Raw genomic sequence first — 24,266 nt, forward strand, 5'->3', positions numbered from 1 at the left:
AATTCTATCAAACATTTAAGGAAGAAATAAAATCAGTTCTTCACAAACTTTCAGAAAACAGAGGAGGACTGAACACTTCCCAACTCATTTTATGAGGCCAGCATTACTTTGATACCAAAATCAAGCACAGAACTACAAGAAAAATACAGAAATACAGCATCAAATATAGATGTACACATCCTTAAAAGAATATGAATGAATCAAATACAGCATTATATAAAAAGGATAATACATAATGATCAAGTGGGATTAATCTCAGGAATGCGACATTGGTTCAACATTTGAAAATCAGTTTACTCATCATATTAACAAATGAGAGAGAGAAACCACTACAGACAGAGAAAAAAAAGCACCTAAAATATTAAAATTAAACTCTCAGCAAGTCAAAATAGATGGGAACTTTCTCAAATTGATAAACGGCACCTAAAATTGACAATTATACTTAATGATGAAAGACTAAACACCGTCCCCTTAAGATTGAAAATAAGGCAAAGATGTCTGATCTCATCACTTCTACTCAACACTGTGCTAGAGGGCCAATTCAGTTCAATAAAGCAAGAATAAGAAATATAAATCATACAGATTGGAAAGGAAGAAGCAAAACCATCTTCTTCACAAGAGATGTGATTGCTTTTTAAGAAAATACCTAAGGAATCTACAAAAAAGTTACTAGAACTATTAAGTGGATATAAGGACTTAGCCACATAGAAAGTCAATATACCAAAATCAATTGTATTGCTGACCTTAAATAAAACAGTTATTTTACCAACAAAATGGGCTTATTTGAGAATAGCAGAGAACTGCAATTTGGGACAAGCAAGCTATGGCAACCACAGGAAAGTCTGGCAAACAAAGGAAAGAAAATGTTACTTTATACAGAAAAAGAAGGAAGTTAGAAGGGACAGGTATGAGCAAAGTCCGCCGGAAGAGAGCAGGAATCTGGGATTGTGATGGTTTCTCATTGGCTGAGTTGTGGTGTTTTCCCACTGGCTGGGCTTGTTGGGGGGCAAGGAGAAAGGGTACTAAAGTAGGCCACTTCCTGTTGGAGACTCAAGGTACACCTCTCACTGTTTGGGGTCTGTGGAGGGCAATGAGTGGGGGTACATGAGAGCTCCCTCTTCTGGCCTCCCGACTCCATTTTAAATGAGGTTTCCTTTTATTAATTTTCACAGTATCAACAGATTAGCAACAAAGAATTAGAAAAAGAAAGTTAAAAAAACATATACTATAAATTAGCATTACAAAATGAAATATTTACAGGAAAATTTAACAAAACTTGTACAAGACTTGTTCACCAAAAACTTAAAAATACTGAAAGAAATTAAAGAAGACCTAAATAGAGAAGTTATCATTTCTATCGGTTGGAAGACTCAATGTTATTAAGATGCTAATTCTCCACAAATTGATCTCCAGATTTAATGCAATCGCAGCAGGATTTTTGTAGACATTTAATAAGCTGATTCTAAAATTTCTATGAAAATACAAAGCACCTAGGATAGCCAAAACAGTTTTGGAAAAAAAGTTGCCTGATTGAGACTTACTATAAAGCTATAGTAATCAAGTCAGTGTTGTACTCACATACATATCATGAGAATACAATGTAAATACACGTTTGACATATCATGGACTATGATAGATGGACATATGATAGGCATATCAATGGAATACAACGTAAAGTCCAGAAATGAACCGACACTTACATGGTTAATTAACATATGTATGGTCAAAATTAAGTAAAATAGATCAAAAGCCAAAATGTCAAAGGTAAAAATATAAAACTTCTAGGAGAAAATCTTTAAGACCTTCAGATAGGCAAAGACTTTAAACAAGAAGCCAAAAGCATAAACCATAAAAAAAAATTGTTAAATTGGACTTCATCGATATTAATGTAGGGGAGGAAGACATTTCCTCTTCCCAAATGTGGGTTCGTCTGGCCAGAGAACGAATTAAATTCACATGAGACAGAATAGCAAGAGAAAATTAAACAGAGCTTTATGAGGAACCATGGCCTGGGGCCTTTCTTCCCGAAGGAAGAAAGGGCACGAAGAAGTGGGGTGCACAGAGTGGTTATATAGCCCCCAAACGGGGTGTTTCACATGTGATTGAACAGTCCCTTTGACAATAGTCACGAGGCTGCTCTGTCAGCACAGCGCTTGATGGAGACGGCAGATAGGTCTGCTGTCTCAGTGAGCGCCGCAGGGTGGCAGGTGTGTTACCTCGGCTGAGGGGTCACAGATGAGCGCTGCAATCGGTTCCCAGCCTAAAGAAAGATGCTTAATCTTTAAGGAGATGCCAACGTTGGGAGAGGGAGGGAAGTCAGTTACAGGAGGTTACCAGAGAAGCACAATAAAATGCAGATTTTAAGTCCTTGCCTTTGGTATGGATTAAGAGTTTCTAGAGAGAAGGTCATCGCCTTTCTTCTTCCTGGTACAGAGAGGGAGGCACCTTTCACAGATAGAGACTTACCTTACAAATGTAAATGTGTCCTAAGAAAGGGCAAGTTCCATTCCTCAGAGCCTCCTTCCCTGTCCCAATTTATCAAAAGCAATCAGCCTCAAATAATCCTGATGCCAAAGAGACATATCTCGGGGTGGCCAATTTCAGGTCCCTACATTAAAAACGTCTGCTCTTGGATACCATTAAAAAGATGAAAAGGGAAGCCACAGACTGGAAGAAAATAGCGACAAACTGACAACTTCTTTCTAAACTATATAGAGAACACTTATAACTCAACAAGAAAATGAACAATTCAATCAAAACATTGAGCAAAAGATTTGGACACTTCACAATAAAAGATATGTGAATAGCCAATAAGTACATTAAAATGCAAATTAAAGCCATAATGAGGTACCACTACATATCCATTAGCATGGACATAATTAAAAAGACCAACAATATCAAATCCTGGCAAGAACATGGAATAACTAGATTGCTCATAAATTGCTGGCAGGAATGTAAAATAGTACAACCACGTTGGAAAACAGTTTAGCAGTTACTTATATAGTTAAGCACACACTTAGCTTATAACACAGCAATACCACACCTAGGTATTTACCCAAGAAAATGAAAACACATCTCCACAGAAAAACATGTATGAAAATATAATAGCAGATTTATTCATAACAGTCAAAAACTGGAAACCCAAATGTCCTTCAATAAATGAATGAATAAAAAAAACCTGTGATATATCCACACAATGTTATACCATTCAGCAATAAAAGGAACAAAAGTCTGATACAAGGAATAATATGGCTGAATCTTAAAAGCGTTATGCTGAATGAAAGAAGCCATACACCAAAACTACATAGTATATGATTCCATTTAGTACATGAAATTCTAAAAGAGGCAAAACAGTTTTAGAGCCTCAGAGAAAAGATAAGGCTCAGGGATTAGGGGCATGGTGGTGGAGGTGACTGACTTGTGGAGGGAAAGAAATGTTCTCTATCTACGGAGAATGGAAATGTTCTATGTTCTTGACTGCAGCGCAGTTACACATGTGTTTACAACTGCCAAAATGTATAGAACGGTACACTTAAAATGAGTACATTTTATATTAACTGTAAATTATGCTTCAATAAAGTTAATAGTAAAAAGTGGGATATAAATTTCTATTTCAGCACTACTGTGTGATTAAATGAGATCACGTATATAAACAAGCCTAACTCTCTATAAAATAAATGCTCAGTAAGTTAGTTTAGCAATTATCTCAGTCATTTTTTAATAAACTATAATCAGCATCAAAGCCAGATTATATCTATAGTTAGCTATAACTGACTTTACAAATTTAAATTAATAATAATAAGTCGCTATTCTTCAAATTTTTCTAACATTCCATGAATTCCAAGAAAATAAAATATTCTGAAATCCTAGGACAAAGAATCCTCAAAATCTGAGGGAGAGATAACGTCTAATCCACAAAATTAGCACTTCTTACTTGCCTTTCAATGAGCATTTTTTTAGAACATTCACTAAATCAAAGGTGACCTGCCTCCCTAATTAGCCTCTAAAAATACCTTGAATGCTAGATAATAATAATCTTTAAGTAAATGAATCTTTTAAAAAGATAAAAAGTAAAATGAACTACGCTACCAAGGAAAATTATGCCTCTCAGCATGATGCAAAGCACTAAGTCCCTGGACATCGTGTCCAACTTTTTACTCAGCTCAACTGTTATGAATTATAGTAAAAATGGTTCACTCCTACTCTCCTTGCAGGTGATCTTAGAAACTAGAAGAGAGCTGGCCAAGGAGCCTCCTAGAGAGCACATCCAGTAGAATGGCAGATTTGTGAGCGCAAATGAAGAACCAAATATGTCACAAATCAGTCAGGCTACTTTATTATTTCCTTGGTCCATCGTTCTGAAGCCAAAACAATGTAAACAAAAGCAGAAACAGGAAAAGCAGGGTATTTGAGAAGTACAATGAGCAATCGGTTGTGTAGGCTTATGACTTGGATTGTTGTCAGCTGAGCCCGACTAGGGGGACTGGAAGGAGGGAGTGGCAGACTGTGAGAGGCTTGAATGCTAGGCTGAGGGATTCAGTCCTCAGATATTGAAGGGGAGAGAGGAGGGGTTATAGCAGAAGGATTACTCGGTTAACATTTCCCAAACAGGTTACTTTAAACAATACAAGAAATTTTACACAAAACAACATTGTCATCCCAACAAAATTGCCCACAGCTAGAGCCACGGTAGCCAGCTTTTGGACCTACTGGCCAAAGTTCAAAATATAAGGTATAAGAACAAACCAAAGTGCAAAATTCTCATAGATATGATTAAATCAACAGAACCTTAATCTCTCTTTCAGCTGATGCAACAAACGTCACAACGCCACTTGGGTCCTTCAGGTGCTACCAGTTTGGTATCCAGTTTCTGTTTGACAGCCATCAGTGCCCAGCCCCAGTGTCTCTCTATCTCTACAATGCTGCATAAGAAAGATTTTAGAGGAATAGAGCAGGGAAAAAAAGAGCATTCTGAGCTTACTATGCTGATTGTCTAAGACACAGTAATATGTAACAGACTTGAGATGCAGGAAGCACTGTGTTAACTCACACACACGCACACACGCACACACACACAGCAGTCAAACCACTTGAGACAGGATCAAAGATGAAGTTGAATTTCAAGATTCAGTGAAGTAGAACTTCTAGAACCCTATTTGCAATATGTCTGTAAAAAATCTTTGCGTATGTCTGACCGCTGTTCAATTAAATAGTCCCATTTAATAGCAGTTCTCAGATTAGCTACATTTTGCTGTAATCATTCCCCCAAAAATAAAAATTTAAATTTAGTGATGTAGTATTGAAGCCTGGAAATAAACAGTAATTTTATACGGCTCCTCTGCAAACATGGGAGAAAATCTATTATCCCAATCATAATCTATTTTTTTCGTTTTCCCCTAAAAAAAAGACTTTTCCTCGGAGAAAGTCTTTCAACTTTTGAAAAGTCTTTCAAAACCTTTGGAGATAATTCTTTGGCATGACTTCTTCACTCTGTTGCAAACGGCTTTGAAATATTCATCATTCCTCAGACTATAAACAACGGTATTGCTTCTATTGTTAAAGACAAAGGGAAAATGTCTATAGTTTCATTTGGAAGCTCTTTAGAAAGAATTCCTGAAACAGTGGAATAGATACCTCTCTGGGCACCTGCCCAGCCCATGCTTACCTTGTGCTAAAACTGGCCTCTAGTAACCAGGTTGATAATACACGACCCAGAATTCCTGGCCGTTTGACTGAATCACAAGTGGACACCCAGCCCAAGCTGCCAATCAGACCCTCCCTCCCAGGAATTTAGGCTCAAAGACCTTAGACTGTCTCTGGTGGCCTTGAACTGAGTTACCACAGAGTGGGTTCAGGAAGCCATTTCTACTCTATGTGAGGAGAAACAGAAATCTGGAGAATATAGTGACAATAGAATACGCTGCAGGAGAAAGAGACAAACAAGGACACAGATGCTGACTGGCTACTATGGTGTCTACCATCCTTGCAGTCCCTGGTTCCAGCCCCTGTGAGGCCTGGCTATATTTCCTGCCCTTAGGCACCATGGAATTCATTTAATTCCTTATAAAGACAAACACACTCTTTAATTTATGTTTGTTCCAATGGGTTTCTTATAACCAAACAATCTCTGATTAAAATAAATTGTTAGTATGAAAAATAGAAATTTTAAACAAAAGATAATTTCATATTTGAAACGAATGTTAGCAAACCATTTGATTTACCAGCCACAGACTTGCTTGATATAACTTAAAATATTTCAATAATCTCTCTTTATAGTTACATAAATAGTGTTATTCAAAGAACTTGCAAAACTGAGAATACTTCAGAGTTCTGTCACTTCTATCATTGCTAGATCCACAGAATGAACATGGTTCATTCACTCCATAAACACTTATTGAGCCACTCTAAATGCCAGGTAATAAGCTAAAGATTGGAAATAAAATATAAGCAAAAGAGTCTCACTCCCTCCCCTATTAAATAGGGCACACAAAAACACAAACAGTAATTTCTTCAAGAGCTAAGCACTGTAGAGCGTGACGAGGGTGGCTATTTTTACAAATACGCATTTATATGAAGCTCACTGATCTTCCTCTCTGATTTTTGCTATAATTGGTCAATGTTTTTAGTGGCACCATCCTAGATATTAACATGTATTTTATCTAAATCAATCTTTATCACTGTAGATTGACTTTTCCAATCCTGTTTAAGTAAGTACTAGCTGTCTCTTCTACAATCGTGAAATTCAAGAACTTCTCTTTAATTCAGATATCCTTTGATATTTTCCATGAGAATCTTACACAGACTAGCAACTCTTTCACTGCTCAACAGTGTCTCTTCACATTAAAAGAGCTGAGGAAACAATAACGTCATTCCTAATGTACTGTAATCTTCTGGTCTTTTTTATTTCAGTTATTTAATTTTGGATGTGGGTAATTCTGTAGGCATCAATTCATGAATTCATGGGTAGAAATATGCCCTCTTCTTTGTCTTTCACTCTCATTCTCAGTAACTGCACAAAGTTTCCTTTATTCACAGATGAAACATTTATAGAACTGTTTTCTAACATATAAAATATTCTGAAATATAAAATTTAATTACACACTATTTTCATTTATCTGCTTCAAGAGGGCAGAGTAAAATATATAAATATAAAGACAAAATTGAAACAGACTCCAAATCTGCAAAGTACTATATATCCTTCCTGTTTTCTGAATTGTTAAGAGCAATGTTCCAATTACAAATTCTTTGTATAGTAAATAACTTCTAAAGACTGAATTTCTGTTGGCAAGGGACTGATACAGTAACAGAATGCCACATTCTTTATAACACTACACTTAACCAACAAAAATCTGAACACTGATTCATTAATTCACGCATGCATTCATTCCATTCCTTCAACAAATTTTCTTTTTTTTGAGGAAGAATAGCCCTGAGCTAACATCTGCTGCCAATCCTCCTCTTTTTTCTGAGGAAGACTGGCCCTGAGCTAACATCCATGCCCATCTTCCTCTACTTTATATGTGGGACACCTGCCACAGCATGGCTTGCCAAGCAGTGCCATGTCCGCACCCGGGATCTGAACCAGCGAACCCTGGGCTGCCGAAGCAGAACATGCGAACTTAACTGCTGTGCCACTGGCCGGTCCCTTTCAGCAAATATTTAATTGAAAATCTTTACTATGCCAGAGACTCCATCTCTAACTTCACTGAGCTTAAAGTTATAAAATAAAATTACTTTAAACACCAAATACTTTGATTCAGCCTTGGTTAAAATTATAGTTTAAACCACGCACCACAAGTTTTCAATGGGATTTAATGAGAAACGTTAGATAAAGAAGTTGTTTACATAAACCATTATGAGATTGTAATGCATTGAGTTAGCAATTACTCTTTGCTTAGAAAGATAAAGGCAAAAGAGAATATTTATCTAGTAGTTACCATAGAATATAATTTAAATCTGTACTTATTCAGTTTCTTATTACCATAAGTTAGGTTTCACTCTAGGTCTGTTTCCTAAAGAGGGCAAAGAGCTTTTCTATTTGCTGTGATAGTTATTTTCCAAGGATTATTAAACTATGTAACCTTTCAATTATGTATATTTGTTTTAGAAAACTACATTTGTTAAAACATTTCTTGTAAAGAATTGTATTTGTTTAAAGACGAAATATTATGTTAGTTATAGGAGGTTGAACTCAATCACCAATCTTGTGATAATTAACCACGATAACCTTATTGATAGACCAAAGGTTATAAAACTTGACGGAGTAGAAACATGTAAAAGTCTTTGTCCTTGCAAGATTTTTTTTAAATAAAATAGAGTAAAAAAAAAAAAAAGAAGTGAGTCTAACATTAATTTTACAGCAATGCAAAATCTTGCTGTTCTCTAAGAGAGAAAAACAGATTCTTTACAAATTCCTAATTTGCCACAAAAGATTTATTCCTTTACAATAATTTCGTTGATACAGTAAATTATCTACTTCCATGAACTTTAAACCATGCAGAGTGAAGCTACACTAATTACTGAGGTTAATAAAATGTCAAAGTGCTGTACATTACTCCTACTATCAACACATCATGACTCAAGAGACTCCTCTTAGAAACATTTATTAAAAAACTGTAAACAGAATTATTTTTTTTTTTTTAGGAAGATTAGCCCTGAGCTAACACCCGCCGCCAATCCTCCTCTTTTTGCTGAAGAAGCCCGCCACAGCATGGCTTGATAAGTGGTCCGTAAGTCCGCACCCAGGATCCGAACCAGTGAACCCTGGGCTGCCAAAGTAGAGCACGTGAACTTAAATGCTGCGCCACCAGGCCGGCCCCTAAACAGAATCAATTTTGAAATAATTTTAAAATAAGTACAGTTAAAAAGAAAGAAACTTTAAATAATCATGGCCTAAACATTATACAAATTAAGAAAAATAAAATAGCCTTGCTATATAATCACTGATATGAACAAATTTATGTAGGCAGATTCGTAAAACACCAGGTCTAATAAAAATGGTTTAATTGATCTTGACTTGAGTTTTAACTATGTCTTTGTTTGTTTTTATTTTCTTTATGTAAATTTTTCAATTTTTACACTGTCAGAGAATAAGGACATGTTTCATAATTTATCTAATTTCATTTATTTTTGAGGATTCTATCGCATTTTCAACAGACATTAAAAGCAATTTCCATCTGGAAATTTAAAGACGTTTATAGTTTGGCCTCCATACTGAAGCACTGGGGTACCTCAAAGGGTACCAATCTAAGAGTTTTTCAGAAAATTTTTTAAAGCAAGAGGTGAAATGTTACCTTAAACACTATACTTTCCCAAAGCCCAGAAAGAATTTGTTCATAACATCACTTTGCTCTAGTCTGTTAAACCAAATCTTTCCCGGCTCTGCACTCCCTGTCATACCTTGGTTCCAACACTAAACTTAATCATATGACCTACACCCTTCAGAAAGCCTTCCTAAATAACGTCAAGAATTTCAGAAAGAAAGAAATAATAAAAACTCCTTCTTCCGATTCAATGAACTTTTGTAAATATAGTGTCCATAATCATTGCCTTTTCCTTTTATTTGGTTGAGGAATGCTTAAGGCTAGGATCTTGACTCAACTTAATGTGCAAGAGCTTCAGTATACAAAGTTCACTTATTATTCAATTATAGAGCATTCTATGGGCTAAATTAAGGCCCTAGTACATAATGATGATATCAAGCAATAGCTTGATAAGACATAATTAACTTACAATGTGAATATCAGTCCAAATACCCTAATCGCTAATGTTATAAGAGGATTCCCATGAAAATCTTATAGTAATGAGAAGATATAGGATATTAGTAAATGCTTACTAACATAAACTCATACAGCTCGAAAGATCCTTGTGAAGTCACATTATTTTTGGCTCAAGGCTGTGGACTGACCACACACATGTATTTCTTCTCTCTTCTAAGACCCACTCTTCCATTAAATGATAGTGAAGAAACAGAAAGATAAAAATCCAAAACAACAGGAGAGTAAAGAGGAAGGAAAGAGAGTAGCAACCAGGAGATGAGACATTTCAACAAATTCCTAGAAGGCAGCTGCAGGTGGAACAGTAATACTCAATGAGACAGGGCAAAGAAAGCTTTGGCTGCAATAAAGTGAAAAAGAGGCTACTGATGAGGAGGAAGCCATCTGTCCTGGTAAAGTCATAAAAACTTGCAGTCATCTAGTGTACAGAGATGCAAGAAGGAGACACAGAGATAAGAACAGGGAGTTTTAACTAAAAGCTCCATGGGGACTAATCTATATACCCATCCCCCTAAAATGGCATGGTGGCCAGATATATATCCCCAAGAAAAACATACAGAGGATTTTCTAAAGAAATAGAACAACCTATTTGAGGAAGAGCTAGAACAGTTGAACTCCAAAATAAGACACACAGAGGTTCCTCATACTAATAGCTGGCCCACCAGTAACCCACACACTCAATAAGCCCTGATGACCTATACAGAAGACCCAACAAGAGATTTTTTGGGGTGGGTTGTTTTTTTGGTCTTTTTTTTTTGTGAGGAAGAGTGGCCCTGAGCTAACATCTGTGCCAATCTTCCTCTATTCTGTATGTGGGATGCTGCCACAGCACAGCTTGATGAGCAGTGCATAGGTCCAGACCCAGGATCTGAACCCATGAACCCCAGGCCACCGAAGCAGAGTGTGCAAACTTAACCACTACACCACTGGGCCAGCCCACCAAATCAGAGTTTTATTGTCTGTCTTAACATAAATGGACAACCAAAAACCACCTTTTACTTAATGCATGGCTATAGAATAACAGGGGGGGGGAAAAAAGAGGATAAACAAAAACACAACCCCTGGGGAAAATTTAAAATAATTCGGAAAACAGAAGAAAATTTTTTAAAAAAACTCTATATCCTTTTAAAGCTTTTAAGATATTGTACTTGAAAAATAAGAACAAGATGTTGTGAAACAGAGAGCAAGAGCAAGAAAGAGCTCTTAGAAATTAAGATATGTAATTATGACTGTGGTAATAAAAAATTAGTAGAAGGGCAACAGGAAAGGTGGAAGGGGGGAGGGAGGAGAGGAATCTGAGCAAGTTATTCGAGACAGTATTCCAGCAAGATAAAGGGATACCTGTTTACCAAGACATACTTCTACAAAACAGAATTTTCAATACATAGATTCTAAAAACCAAGGTCAAATCCAAGAAAATAACAAAGGTAAATTCCATAGTGATAACCAGGAAGGGGCAGGCCTGCAGAGCAATCATTCAAGCAATTCGTTTTAGAAGACAATCACAGATTTAGAACAGACAATAAGTTATCAATCCAAAGGAAATAATAGAAGACAAAAGTTGGGAGGTGAAGGAGCTCATCTTATAAATTAAGAAGCCAAAAGACACTATCCAATAGTTTCTTAATGGGAAACTAAATCGAAGCATAAAGGGTTCATCATCATTGCATAGAGATTGTGCTTAAGTAATCACAGTGCTAATGGTGTGCCAGGGACTTACTAAGAATTTTTAGGGACTGCTCATTTGACTGTACAATACAATGCCTAAAGTGATCTTATAACAATTTTAAAGGTACAGGGTAACCAACACAGGAACCAACAGCAGTGAAATAACTGCATTACAGAAGAGGAGAGAAAGACAGAGGGTGCAGTGAAAACAGGCTGATGCCTCATGAATCTGAGCAGGAAGTCAAAAGATAATAATATCTAAAATTGATAAGTCAAGAAACAGAGGCATGAGCATATTATTTAGATATATGGAGATCATCCCCAGAGAACTAAACACTAAAACAATTTAAAAAAATTTTAAGTGATTCCCTTGGGAAACAGGACTAGGACTGGGGAGAAATGGGACAAAGAACTACTACTTTCATACATAAAAAAATCTCTGAACTATTTATATACTTAACCATGTTAATGATTAACTTTGATATTTCTTTTAAATTTAGTTAATTTTTTTTCAAAAAAGCAGTAATCTAATCTATCCTACTACCCTCAGGCAGCTGAAATTCTTCTCTATTTTAATGGTTTCCAGAGAATGACCTAATAATTCAAGGTTAACAAGTTAGCATGTCACAAATTTTCACTCCATGTTGCATATGGTAATCTAATATAAAGTGATTCTACAGAATAATAAGATGTGGCCCCACCTGGCCTACAATGATAAAACACAGTCTATGGTCTGAAAGGCACTGTTGACTCATCTGTCCCATCTTTAACATCTATGTTCTTTTTCTTCTTTTTAAGAATAGAGATATTTTAATAGCCTGTTCACCACAAGTATAGGTTCAAGAAAGAAAATTCCCGATGAGATTATTGATACTAACCAATCAAAGCTATCATCATTTCCACACTAAGCTAGAGCTTCCGTACAGGTATAATGGCAGAGAAGGCCTGATGCAGCCTAGACAAAGGCTATAGATGGTGGACTAAACACAACACTAGGTCTTGCATACTATTCATGAAGATCACAAACCAGCGGTCCAAGAGCTCAATTTGAGGCAGCCCACAAACACATTTGGTTTGGCCTGCATAATGGTGGCCCACACTACGTTTTTAATTTTTAAAAAGTGGCCAACATCTAAAACTGACAGATTCATATAAAAGTTCAGATTTCCATCTTCTCTCAATAAATCAATAGAGGCAGTCCCCTGGAGACAGGGTAGGTGTGCCTCAACTTGGCACATCTAGCCCGCTTCCCTCATTTATGTTACTGGTCTGGCCCCTGCAGCCATTTACATTTCTGATCCTTGCTATAAGAGAGATAACAGGTTGACACTCCTAACCTGTGCCAAGAGTCTTTGAGGTAGGACTCTCATACTCAGTGGCAGTCAGGAGTACATCAGTGACAATGGTGCTTGGCAACAGTGGTTCCAGAAGGGGGTTATCAGTAGTCATGGACAGCGGCCATTCTTACCTAAACAATGTTTCTAAATGGTCAGGTATTTTAAAGCAATGGACTCTCTTTATTGAGGTATTACCTAAGATCTCCCTATGGAGAAAAAAATATATAAGAATTACTGCACAGGCCTAAAAATTAAGAATTTCTGTGTATGTCTATTTGACCACAATTTATTTCTTGCCAACTGCCTTACTTTGACTAGACCTAGGATTGAAAGACATATTTTTTAAAAAAGGTAAATCCTAGTGATCAAAGTATCCTAGGAGATAACACTTAACAGCCAGAAACAAAAACTAAAGCACAAAGTCCAATAAGTAGCACTGTAATCTACATTTTCAGTAAAATAGTCATCATTTACTTACATTTTAATGTCTCTCCAGCATATGGTATGTGCAGTTTAAATCGGTCACAGTTGGGTCCAGGAGTCAATGACGTGCAGCTTTAAAAAGAGAGAAGAAAAGATTTTCTTTACCCCCCAAATATTTATGATATTTAATAAAGTAAATTAAAAGTGATCCTTATAGATAAAAGATTAAAACACTGGCTTATAGAACAAAATAAAAGCCCTTAAAGGGCATGGAGGCCAAGACAATAAGACTTGCCCTAAAACAAATAATTCATTTGTCTCACAACAAAACTTACATGCCTTCTAACAACAAACACCAGCACTGCTTCAACTACTTCTCTCAAAGAAGGGCATCGCGATTTTCAAAACAGGTATATCATTCAAAACAGGTCTGTAGTCTCTGATGCCAAGAATTGTAAAAGAAGAGTAGTTTTATGGTCATATTTTAAATATAGACTCTTAGCTTTCACTCCGTTAGTACTAAAAAGAGCCCACTTTGGGCCTTTTTCTGGTACCAGACGATTTTCTCTCTTTCCATGTAGGTAAGCCGCTTCCTCTAGATTTGGCACCTAGTAACTTACATCTGCAGGAGAGCACAAGGCACTGCACTCAGTTTCAGATAAAATGCAAATTTAAAAGAGAGGGTGAGTTAGTCACTCAGGTCTCAACAGCTTGTTGGGTTTTTTTTAATCTATTACTTCACCAAGTTATACATGTTCTTTGTTCTTTACACAGATTTACTTTACGATGTATCTTTCATGATCTTACAAGTCATAACTTCAACTGCATAACAGCAGTATTGGCTTCACAAATTAATAAAATATTAATATGAAGTCAAATGAGTAAGTTATATGTCTTAATTTAGTTTTAAAAAATGAGGTTTTTAATTCATAAAGTAAACAAGGAGGCTAATTTTCTTTCATAATTCCAAAAGCGGCTCTGAAGCATTTCTGAAAAAGAACCTACGAAAGTAGTTTAATGGATGGAAGCACTGCTGGAATAAACGTACAGCTTCCCTGGGTGACCTCTGAAGGTCAATAGCCATTCGAAAATAAATCTGAGAACTGTGGGCTCCAAAAAACAAACTCAGACTTCATATTAGATTTACTATTGCTTTTTCCCAAAACTATTTGAATGTAAAGAGAAAAGAACCAGAAAGAAACTTTAACTCAGACGTATTTAACATAAATCACTAGGTTGATGATTCTTCTTTTTCTTTAGGGGCCAACAAAAACATCAGTTGATAAACTAAAAAACAAAGTCCTGGCAGTAACTGCATCGTAACCTATTTTAATTTTTCACAGGTTTTAAGAAAACATTCTCCTTTACCTTTCAAAACAAAAAATTCTTCAAGACACATTTTATTAAAGGTACTAAAATATTTCCCTTATAGTATAATCTTTTCTAGCCCACAGCACAGTGAAAACACTTATGGAAACACACAAATTACGGCATTACAAAACATAAAGCATAATCTAATGACAGTAATGACCCTACAAAGAACACTAAGAATTTTTTCTCTTACGTTATATTTAACCAATAATGCTTTAAAATGATTTTTTTTAAAAACTATTCACTTGATTGTGTCTTTTGGGGCTTAAAGATCAAATAATCTATGTATATAGCTTAATGACTGAAGTTATCAATTGTACAGGAAATCCTCAAGATTAATCAGATTCTAGTTTGTGTGAATAAGTAACTCGGCCTTCTTCAATGTGAAATTAGTTCTGAATTGTTACATTCACTGTTGAGCCATATTTTGCATTATCTACTTTATGCTTTAACCAGAACTCGAAAAGACTTTTTGCGCTCTGCCCCTTCACGTTCCTCCCTTACAAGTACAGCTGGTTCCAGCCACCTTAGGATGTTAAAAAGTACATTTCTCCATCTGAGTGATTCATTCACTGATTTTTTTCACTTAGATAAGATTTATTGAGCATTGTTCTAGCATTAGGAATACAGGGTGGACAAGAAAGACAAGACCTACAGTCTCATGGAGCTTCAATTCTGGCAAGGAAGAAGAAATGATAAACAAGAGACAAATATATAAAGATGGTTTAAGATCGCTAAAAGTTATAAAGAAAATTAAATGGCGTGCTGCACTAAAACAGGAGCTACATTACACCGGAAGACTGGGGAAGACCTCTGGAGGAGGTGAAACCCGAAGCCTGAATAACACGATGGGGCCAACCAGGCACAGTTCTGGGGAAGAGCATTCCAGGCAGAGGAAACAGCTGGTGCAAAGGCGTGAAGGCAGGAACAAGTCTGATATATCTGGGCAAAACAGCTACAGCAGAGTGAATGAGGAAGAGAACAGCAAAAGATTAGGACAAAGGGGAAGCAAGGGACAGATCACGCGGAGCCTGTAGGTGGTGGCAATTAATTCAGGTTTTATTCCAAGCACAAAGGAAGGATTTAAGAAGAGTAATATTATCTGGTTCTATGCTTTTAAAAGATCACCCTGTCTACTCTATGGAAAGAGAGACTGCAAAGTGGTAAAACGGAAACAGGGAGCCCAGATAGGAATCCATTTCAGGCAAGAAAGATGATGGATACTTGGACTGGGGGAGCAGCAGTGGCGATGGTGACAAATGCATTTACTGGATAGGGATGACTCGCAGAAGAGCAAGACTAGGGAGAAGGGAAATCAAGAGTGTAAAGTGTGAGAGGCACCCAAATCTTATACGGAAACACAGCCAGATTAATGGGTGGGCTTGCCAATCTATAAGGGCCACTAAAACATCACAGAAAAGATAGAGGAAAAGTTTACCAAAATTTACCTTAGAGAAAGTATGTTGTTGGAAAGATCACTTACATGGAGTGGGGAAGTGGGGGGAGGTAACACTCCCCAAAGAGCATGCCCACATTAAAATGGCTACTCTCCAATTAACCGCAGGGCTTCTGTTTTGCAATATACAAACTCGGGGCCAGGAGCTGGACTGTTCAAGGCAACAGAGGAAAGGCTAAGCAGCCATCAGCAAGTCTCTCTCCTATACAGCACTGCTTCTCCTTCAGTGAAATGCTGAGCAAATTATTTAAAACATCTGTCATGTTCTATCTTCTGTATTACCTAGGATAAACAGATTTATGGGAAACAAGCCAATGTCGTGTTACCTAAAGGTTCTTTTAAGATTAAACTAAAATGTGCCCCCTTCTTAAATTTCCTCCGTCTAAAATTGGTTTTGGTCACATTATTTAATTTACAGTGAAATTTCAAGTCACATCTGTAAAGGAGAATATTAGTTTTTCTGTTAATCCAAAAAGGGCATGGGTTAAAAAGAATGAAAAATACATACGAATAGTATGATTCCACTTAAGGAAAACATCTGTGTGTGTGTGTGTGTGTGTCTATGTACATAAATAGATTTCAAAAAGGAGAGTCACCAAAATGCAGCAAGATTTTGAGTGATTTTTACCTTTCTTCAATTACCTCTCAGCATTGTTTTGATTTTTATAATAAACATGAAGTATTTTACAATTACATAAATATTTTAAGGCTAAATACATCCTTTTTATATCTGACTAAAGAAACTTGGCTATGATGGCTTGATTTATCTTTTTCTTCTAAAGTGCTTTACTCCTTTTCAGAAGGAAAGAATGCAGAGTGATTTACTGAGGAACAGTCTTCAAGCAAAGCATATAAAACTCTTTATATTGTGGTATCACAAAACTTCACATTTCTAACATTTACTATCTCTCAAAGTTTCTTTGTGTCAGAATTTGGGAGTGGCTCAGCTGGGCGCTTCTTGGGTGAGGGCTCCCACCAAGTTGAAATCACAAGTCAGCAACAGATAACTAATGTAGTAGGAAAGTTCGCTCATCTAGAAAGACATTTCCTTAACCAAAAATGAAAAACCTACTAAATAAAAAGCTACAGTCTTGATTAAAATTATATTTAACAATAATTTGTCCTAACACATACTTAGATCTAAGGTTTAAAAAACCCACATTCCAAACTGAATATCTTTTAATAATAAACTAATTTTAAATGACTTGAAAATTGCTGACAATTCAAATGTAATTTCAAATCTGTCCCTCAACTGTACTTCCTGAGTGCTTGCTATATTTCAGGCACTGTGCTAGGTAACGGGAACACAGCAGCAACAAGACCAAAAGACATATCCCAGCATCATAACATAAAAAGAGTTTGGGGATGAAGAACTATGCTCTAAAATATATCTTTTACTAAATTCTGATTATCTCAATATACTAGGAATGCACTATTTTAAAACTTAACACTTGGGAGAACAAAGGAAGATAAACTATCACATCTGCAAATTATGCAAGTGGGAATTCTTGATGGCATCAATCAGGTAGTTTACTCTAGTACTTTATCACCGAAATTGCAGCTAACCATTACTACAGTAAAATGCTAAGCACAATGACCTTCATATACTCTCATCCCTACAATCTCCTATTTTACATCTAATCACATGGTTCCCAATATTATTATTTACCTGTTTTCTAATTGTGGTTTGTTTTCCCAACCAGATCCTAAGATTCTCCATGCCAAGACTGTTTTATAGTTTTTTAAACGTCCCAGTTCAGCATCTACCGCAGTGCTAAGCATCCAGCACTGATAAAATTTTAGCATATACTTATAACCATAAACTAAACTAAAAAATTGTCATTTGACAGATGATGATGGTGAAGGCCAGAGGGTCTCACAGGCACTCAGTGGGAGCACTGGCATCAGAACCCACTTTCAAGGCACTCTGGCCACATCTCAGTCTCCCTGATGTAGGCACCTTTCAATCATCTTCAAAACTCCAGCATCTAGCATTGGTGTCCAGGGTGAGGATACTTCAACAACTATGTATAGAGATAAAGTTTTGCTGAACGAGCAAATAAACCTTGACTCCCAGGCCTGTGCACTTTTTGTGACAAAAACTGATGATTTAGCTGGAATTGGGAAGACGCTCTCCTCCTTACCTCTGAGAAAGACAAAAATGTGATTATTTGTGGAAGGTCCTCCCTTTGAAGAACTGTACATGTGACCCAGAATTTACATTTAAAGACATCACCTAAAATTACTCTATTTTCACAATAAATAATAACAGCAAGAGCTAACATTTGTTGAGCATTTACTACGTGGCAGATTCTAAATTCTTTAATTAAACTATTTAAACCCACAGCAACCTTCAGAGATGCATGCTATTATTACCTCCATTTTATAGATGAGGAAACAGAGGCACAGAGAAGCAATGTATCCTGCTAGTTGGTGACAGAGCTGGGATTCAAACCCAGGATGTCTGGCTCCATGGCCCATTTGCTTAACTACCACACTAAATCATCTCTCAATAATTAAAGAGGAAACCATCAGAATCAGTGAAAAATGTGAATTATAAACTTTTTCAACAAATGCTATTTTATTAAGTACCTATAATAACAAAAAGTAAAAGCTGACAAAACACTGCCAAAAAGAGTGTTCTACCACATGTGCTTTAGTGAAAAGAAAACGATTTATCAGTAATAACAAAAGAACTGTTTACATGTAAGTCAATGATGCAAAAGAGGGAACAGGACCTCATAACTTGCTTAAACAGGCTCTACAATGTTGACACTTTTAATTTATTTAGCAAACTCTTTAAATAAATAGCGAAAGGTAAATTGGATGTGAATCCTCTTTAAATTAGTACTTGTGCCTAGTTATTGAGATCTGAATTAAATTATTAAAGTATCACTATAAAGAGGAAAAGTTGGCAATTTCACTACACTTTATATGATTTTAGTGACAGCTAAGAATCTGAATTAACAAAGTTATACAAAGATATGCTACAATCTTTAAGACATTAGCATCTCTTAAACAATGCAAAATACATGCTTTCTAACTTAATGTTAAACCTATTATTTCATATACTTTCTGGAAAAAATAATGATTTAAACCATTTCTACTCTTCATGCCACCTAAAAAGAACAAAGTAGATGAGTCCAGGGTTCCTTCCCCAAGTCTACGTCAGCTTCCTTTAACCTGACTGTTAATTTACCATTTGGCATGTTCTCCTACATAGCTTCCTGTTTTCTTGATAATGACGTTTGTGCTTAACTAACAATATTCAACATTAGCTGAGAAGGAAGTCTTCAGCTTTGGCAACCTAAAATAACAGGTGACTATGTAATAAAATAGGCTCAAAGACCAATAAATGCCTGTTAAATAACTATTAAGCCACAAATTAGAGTGAATTATTGTTAGCTAATATTCACCACTTTTTCATTTTACAGAATTAATTTATTTTCTCTGAATTAACTCTATCTTCACTCAGACTAAATCAGTTTGAAAATTATCATAGTTTTCTAGACTGAACTGCAGCAGTAAAGAAGCAAGAAGGCTATCTTCTTAGTCTATCTAAAATAAGCTATCTTAACAGCTATCTAAATAACCTATAAAATGGGCATTTTATCTGCAAAGACATTTGAACTTCTGATTCACAGAATCTTATACTCTCAGCCTTAGAAAAAAATTATGGCCCATCTGGTTGACTATATCAAAACTCACTAGGTCAACTTTAGGACTTTCTACAAAGATATCCAAGAATTAAAATTGGTAAAAGGCGGCAGCAAAATTGCACTGAGGTAGATTTTTTACATCATTTTCCAGGAGAAAGCAACTTTCTACTTGATGACATATGATGTTCCTGATACACCAAATATATCCTCTACATCTCTAAAATCTGAAATCTATTTCTAGGCCCTACTAGAAAGTGATGGATTCAATTCTTAGCATAGGATTCCAAAATGCCATTACCAAAATAAGTGACTCAGCTCAGAATGCTTTAAAAATTATAAAATTAAAATATTCCAAAAAAATGTGTTTGCTAGTTCATGTGACATCAACTGTTATTCCCAGTTTCTATGCTATATCTCCACTTATAAATGACAGATTTCAACTCTACTTTAGGGAGTATTTTTAAATGTTAGTAGGTGTTCCTATAACAAAAACAGGGTTTAAATTACAATATGGTTTCAGTAGATGATGGGCTCAAATACTATTTTTAAGTTAACTAGGAGGAAAAAAATACTTTAACTTTTTGAGATAGCTCTTTAGTTCATTAATGTTCCACCTTTCATCTTTTCTAATATATGCATTTAATTCACTCTGTTAACAGAATAAAAGAGAAAATTAATAGGCTTATCTCAATAAGTCCAGAATAGGGTGTTTGATAAAATTAAACATCCATTCATGACTTTAAAATCTCTTTGCAAACGAGGATAAAAAAAGGAACTTCCTTAATATGATAAAGGCGATCTATAAAAAAAAACCTACAGCAACATCATATTTAATAACAAAATGCTAATTTTTCCCCTTGAGATAGAGAATGAGATAAGGATAGCCACTCTTATCACTTTTATTCAACATTGTACTAGAGGTCCTAGCAAGATCCACATATATCTGGACACTTAATTTATGACAAAGGTGTCCCTGCACAGCCATAGGGAAAGGAAATTGTTTTCAATAAGCAGTGCTGAGTCAACCAGACATACTTCTAGGGAAAAATATGAAACTTGATCCCCACCTGATACCATTCACAAAAAACAAGTCCAAGTGGATTGAAGGTCTGAAGTTGAAAAGCAAAAGAAAAATATTTTCAGAAGATAACTTGGGGAGGGGAGTTAGAAGAATATCTTCAAGAACTTGGGATGAACAAAAATTCGCATAAAGCATTAACTATAAAGGAAAAGATGAGTAAACTGGATTACATTAGTATTAGATCTTCTGTTCATCAAAAAACACCATTAGAGAGTGAAAAGACAAGCCACTTTTAAGAAAGAAGAAGATATTTGCAACATACGAAATTGATAAAGGGTTTGTATCTAGAATATGTAAAGAATGCCTATAAATTGATAAGAAAAAGACAACACAGTAGACCTGAAAGAGCACTTAGTAACAGGCCCATAAACATATGAAAAAGTGCTTAACCTAATCAGTCATTAGAGAAATGCAATTTAAATCTACAATGAGGTCCCGCAACATATCCATCAGGGTAGTTAAAATTAAACTGACAATACCAAGTGTGGACAAGGATGCAGAAGAAAGGGAACTCATAAACTGTTGGTAGAAGTATAAATTGGTATAAGCATTTGGAGAATCACTGGATAGTATTTATTAAAGCTAAATATATGCAGACCCTATGATCTAGCAATCTTACTCCTAAAATAACCCCAAACGTAGCATGTGCACATATGCTCACCAAAGATACACACAAAAATGTTAATAAGAGCAGCATTCTTTGAAATAGCCCCAAACTGAACAATTAAAATGTAATTTCAAGTGGAACATCCAAATGTCCATTAGCCATAGGACAAGGAAATAAATTGGGATATAATCATAAAATAATATATAGCAACAAAGTAAATAAACTACACCTACATGCAACAACATAGATGAATCTCACAAACATATCGATGAACGAAAGAATACATACTATATGATTCCATTTATTTGAAGTTCAAAACCAATAAAAACTACAGTGTTTGTGTACTAATAAAAATATTAAAAAGTAAAGTGATGACTAGAAAAGTCAGAATAGTGGTTTATCTACAGGGGAAGAAGGCAGTGGTGACTGAGAAAAGGCACACAGGCAGCTCCTGGGGCAATGCCAACATTTTATTTCTTGACCTGGGCAGTGGTAACACAGATGTTCTTATATTTATTAAGATGTAAGAATATGTTCTATGCCATCTGTGTTTTAACAAGCCATCCAGGTGACTCTGACACACACTCAAGTTTGAGAACCTCTGCTTTAAATGTGTACTATGTCTGGGCTTAGTAATAATCACAGTAATTTGAGTAGGCTTTTCTATCGCCAGTGGATCAACACAGCCACCTGCATATTCAAATTCACATTTTCCTTTCCCATGATAGTAAATCATTTTGAAACAGCCTGTTTTCATGATTTTTATTTCTTCTTTAATAGAATTCTTTTTAACTCTTATGGAGCTAGAAAGTTTTCCAGAAATTTCTGATTGGGGATACATATTTATTTTCTCAAAATGAAAATTATAAGTATTTGCTGAACACTACTGTGATGGGTACATTAAGTGCTATACATAATAGTTCAATGGTCTGTATTCAAGAGAGTATGTAAGACAATCCACCGGGGATCAGGAGGAAAATTTTAGGGGAAAAAAGTACATATATGTGTGTGTGCATGTGTGTGTGTGTGTATGTATGTATATATACATAGAGAGAGAAATTAATCCTTTCAATATATAATATACAGATTGACTCTAACACCTCTTTTGGTTCTCACACAGTTGTTCAAGTATCCTGAGAGAAGAGTGGGAGTTCCACAATCCAGAGGGGTTAATGGTACTACTTTCAATTATTCAGTTGCCTTCAGCATACTCTGATGTGCTTCATGGATAAAAGGAATCCACTGTCCAGTTTTAACTATACTAAAACCCTTAAAAAATAGACAAGTGGCTTAAACCAATTCTTGTAAAGAATCTGGCTAGAAAATAATACCAGTAATGCAAACACAGGCAAATGTTCAACAAAATTTTTCACATAACTGGTGGATGGGATTGAAAATTAGTCTTATGGCATAGTGTATGCAGCCAACATTGCATTTCTTCCACTAGTATCTATACATTTTTTTCAGATTTCTTTTTCAGGTATGATAGATGAAAATACCATATTATAAATAATATAAATTATTTTTACAGTGTTGCTTATTTCATCTCATATCATTCTTTTTAATTCATATTCAACATATGTTTTACAGTGTATAAATATATTTTTATAATTAAATAAATATAATTTATTGGTGGTTCATAACTGAATTATTTGAGGTGCATAATCAAAAAAGTTTAGAGATCACTACCATAAGAGTTACAGAAAGGAGTGTCTATTCTCAAGAACCTTGAACTGGTTCAGAAGACAAAAATCAAACCTATGAAAGTCAAACAAGGCATAATTTAAATAACAATTCAAGACAACAATAGATACAAGTCACAAAGCAATTACCATGATTAATTGCCAAATTAGTGGTTAAAGAAAATAAGCACAAAAGAAGTTGAGAGAGGGGAGAAACCACTTTAGCTGGGGTAATCAAGGAAGGTTCACTGGAATATGACTGGCCTCTAAGAATGAGTTGGATCTGGTCAAGCTAAGGGAAGGAAAAATATTTACCTGAAATTGTCCTTAAATAGAGGCAAAACCAAGGAGACAGATACTCTGCTATATTGAAAGTTCCAAAAGAAACAGAGTGCATTAAATCTTGGATCCCTAGTGCCCAGCAGCATACCTGCTGGCACAGGAGGCACCTGATAACTACTGAATAAATAGTGCAGGTGAACAAATGGAGGAGGAGAGGATAAGCACACTCCAAGGTCATGTCAAAGTCAAAACAAGTCACATAAACGTCCTGGACTGATTCCTATTCCAACCGTGGGAATGCTGGTAATTCTTACATTAATAAATATTCTAAGATCCCCAGGGACAAGGCCAGCTTACACACTATTACTATATATTTAAGGTACAATATAATTCTATAAAAAATAATTTTTATACTGAACATTTTTAATTTGTTCAGTAAAAATATTTCTGTAACCTTTTTAGGCCACCATTTTCATTCCCTGACCCAAAACATGTTCTAAATGGCTGTATCTCCTATTCTCTGAATTCTGGGGGCTCTGCATTTTATATCATTTGTATCTATGTATCTCAATCCCAATCTCAACTCCTGCTCCTTCAGGGAAGGACTGGAGAGTACTGACCTTGACGCAGAGCTCAGGTTCTCAAGGGAATGAACGAGCAGAGCTTTGATCTCCTTCCTTTCTTGGCTTTCATGATATTTGTTTGATTAAGGTTTCTATCTCCACAGTCTCTCACACTTACTAGGTGCTCAAAGTATGCTTTTCTCATAAAATATAAATTTGAGTGAATATGAACAGTACCAAGGCAGGGTACAGAAAAGAACAGACAGAAACCTGGTGGGGTGCAGGGGAAGGAAAAGAAAAAAAAAAGAAAGAAAAAGTAAAGAGTGAACTGTAGTGGAAACAGATGAGAAGGTGGAGGTAA

At 35.7% G+C, this 24,266-nt stretch overlaps 1 protein-coding gene across 2 annotated transcripts in view; it reads right to left on the reverse strand.

Annotated features, from left to right (window-relative positions):
* BABAM2 (BRISC and BRCA1 A complex member 2) overlaps positions 1-24,266 on the reverse strand; it is a 420,515-nt gene that overhangs the window by 365,059 nt on the left and 31,190 nt on the right. For both annotated transcript variants that reach the window (XM_023619317.2, XM_001502017.6), the window contains exon 3: positions 13,260-13,336. In XM_023619317.2, the coding sequence (XP_023475085.1) occupies positions 13,260-13,336 (77 nt within the window). The remainder of the gene's footprint in view (positions 1-13,259; positions 13,337-24,266) is intronic.

Source organism: Equus caballus, chromosome 15, assembly GCF_041296265.1.
Source record: "Equus caballus isolate H_3958 breed thoroughbred chromosome 15, TB-T2T, whole genome shotgun sequence".
NCBI lineage: Eukaryota > Metazoa > Chordata > Mammalia > Perissodactyla > Equidae > Equus > Equus caballus.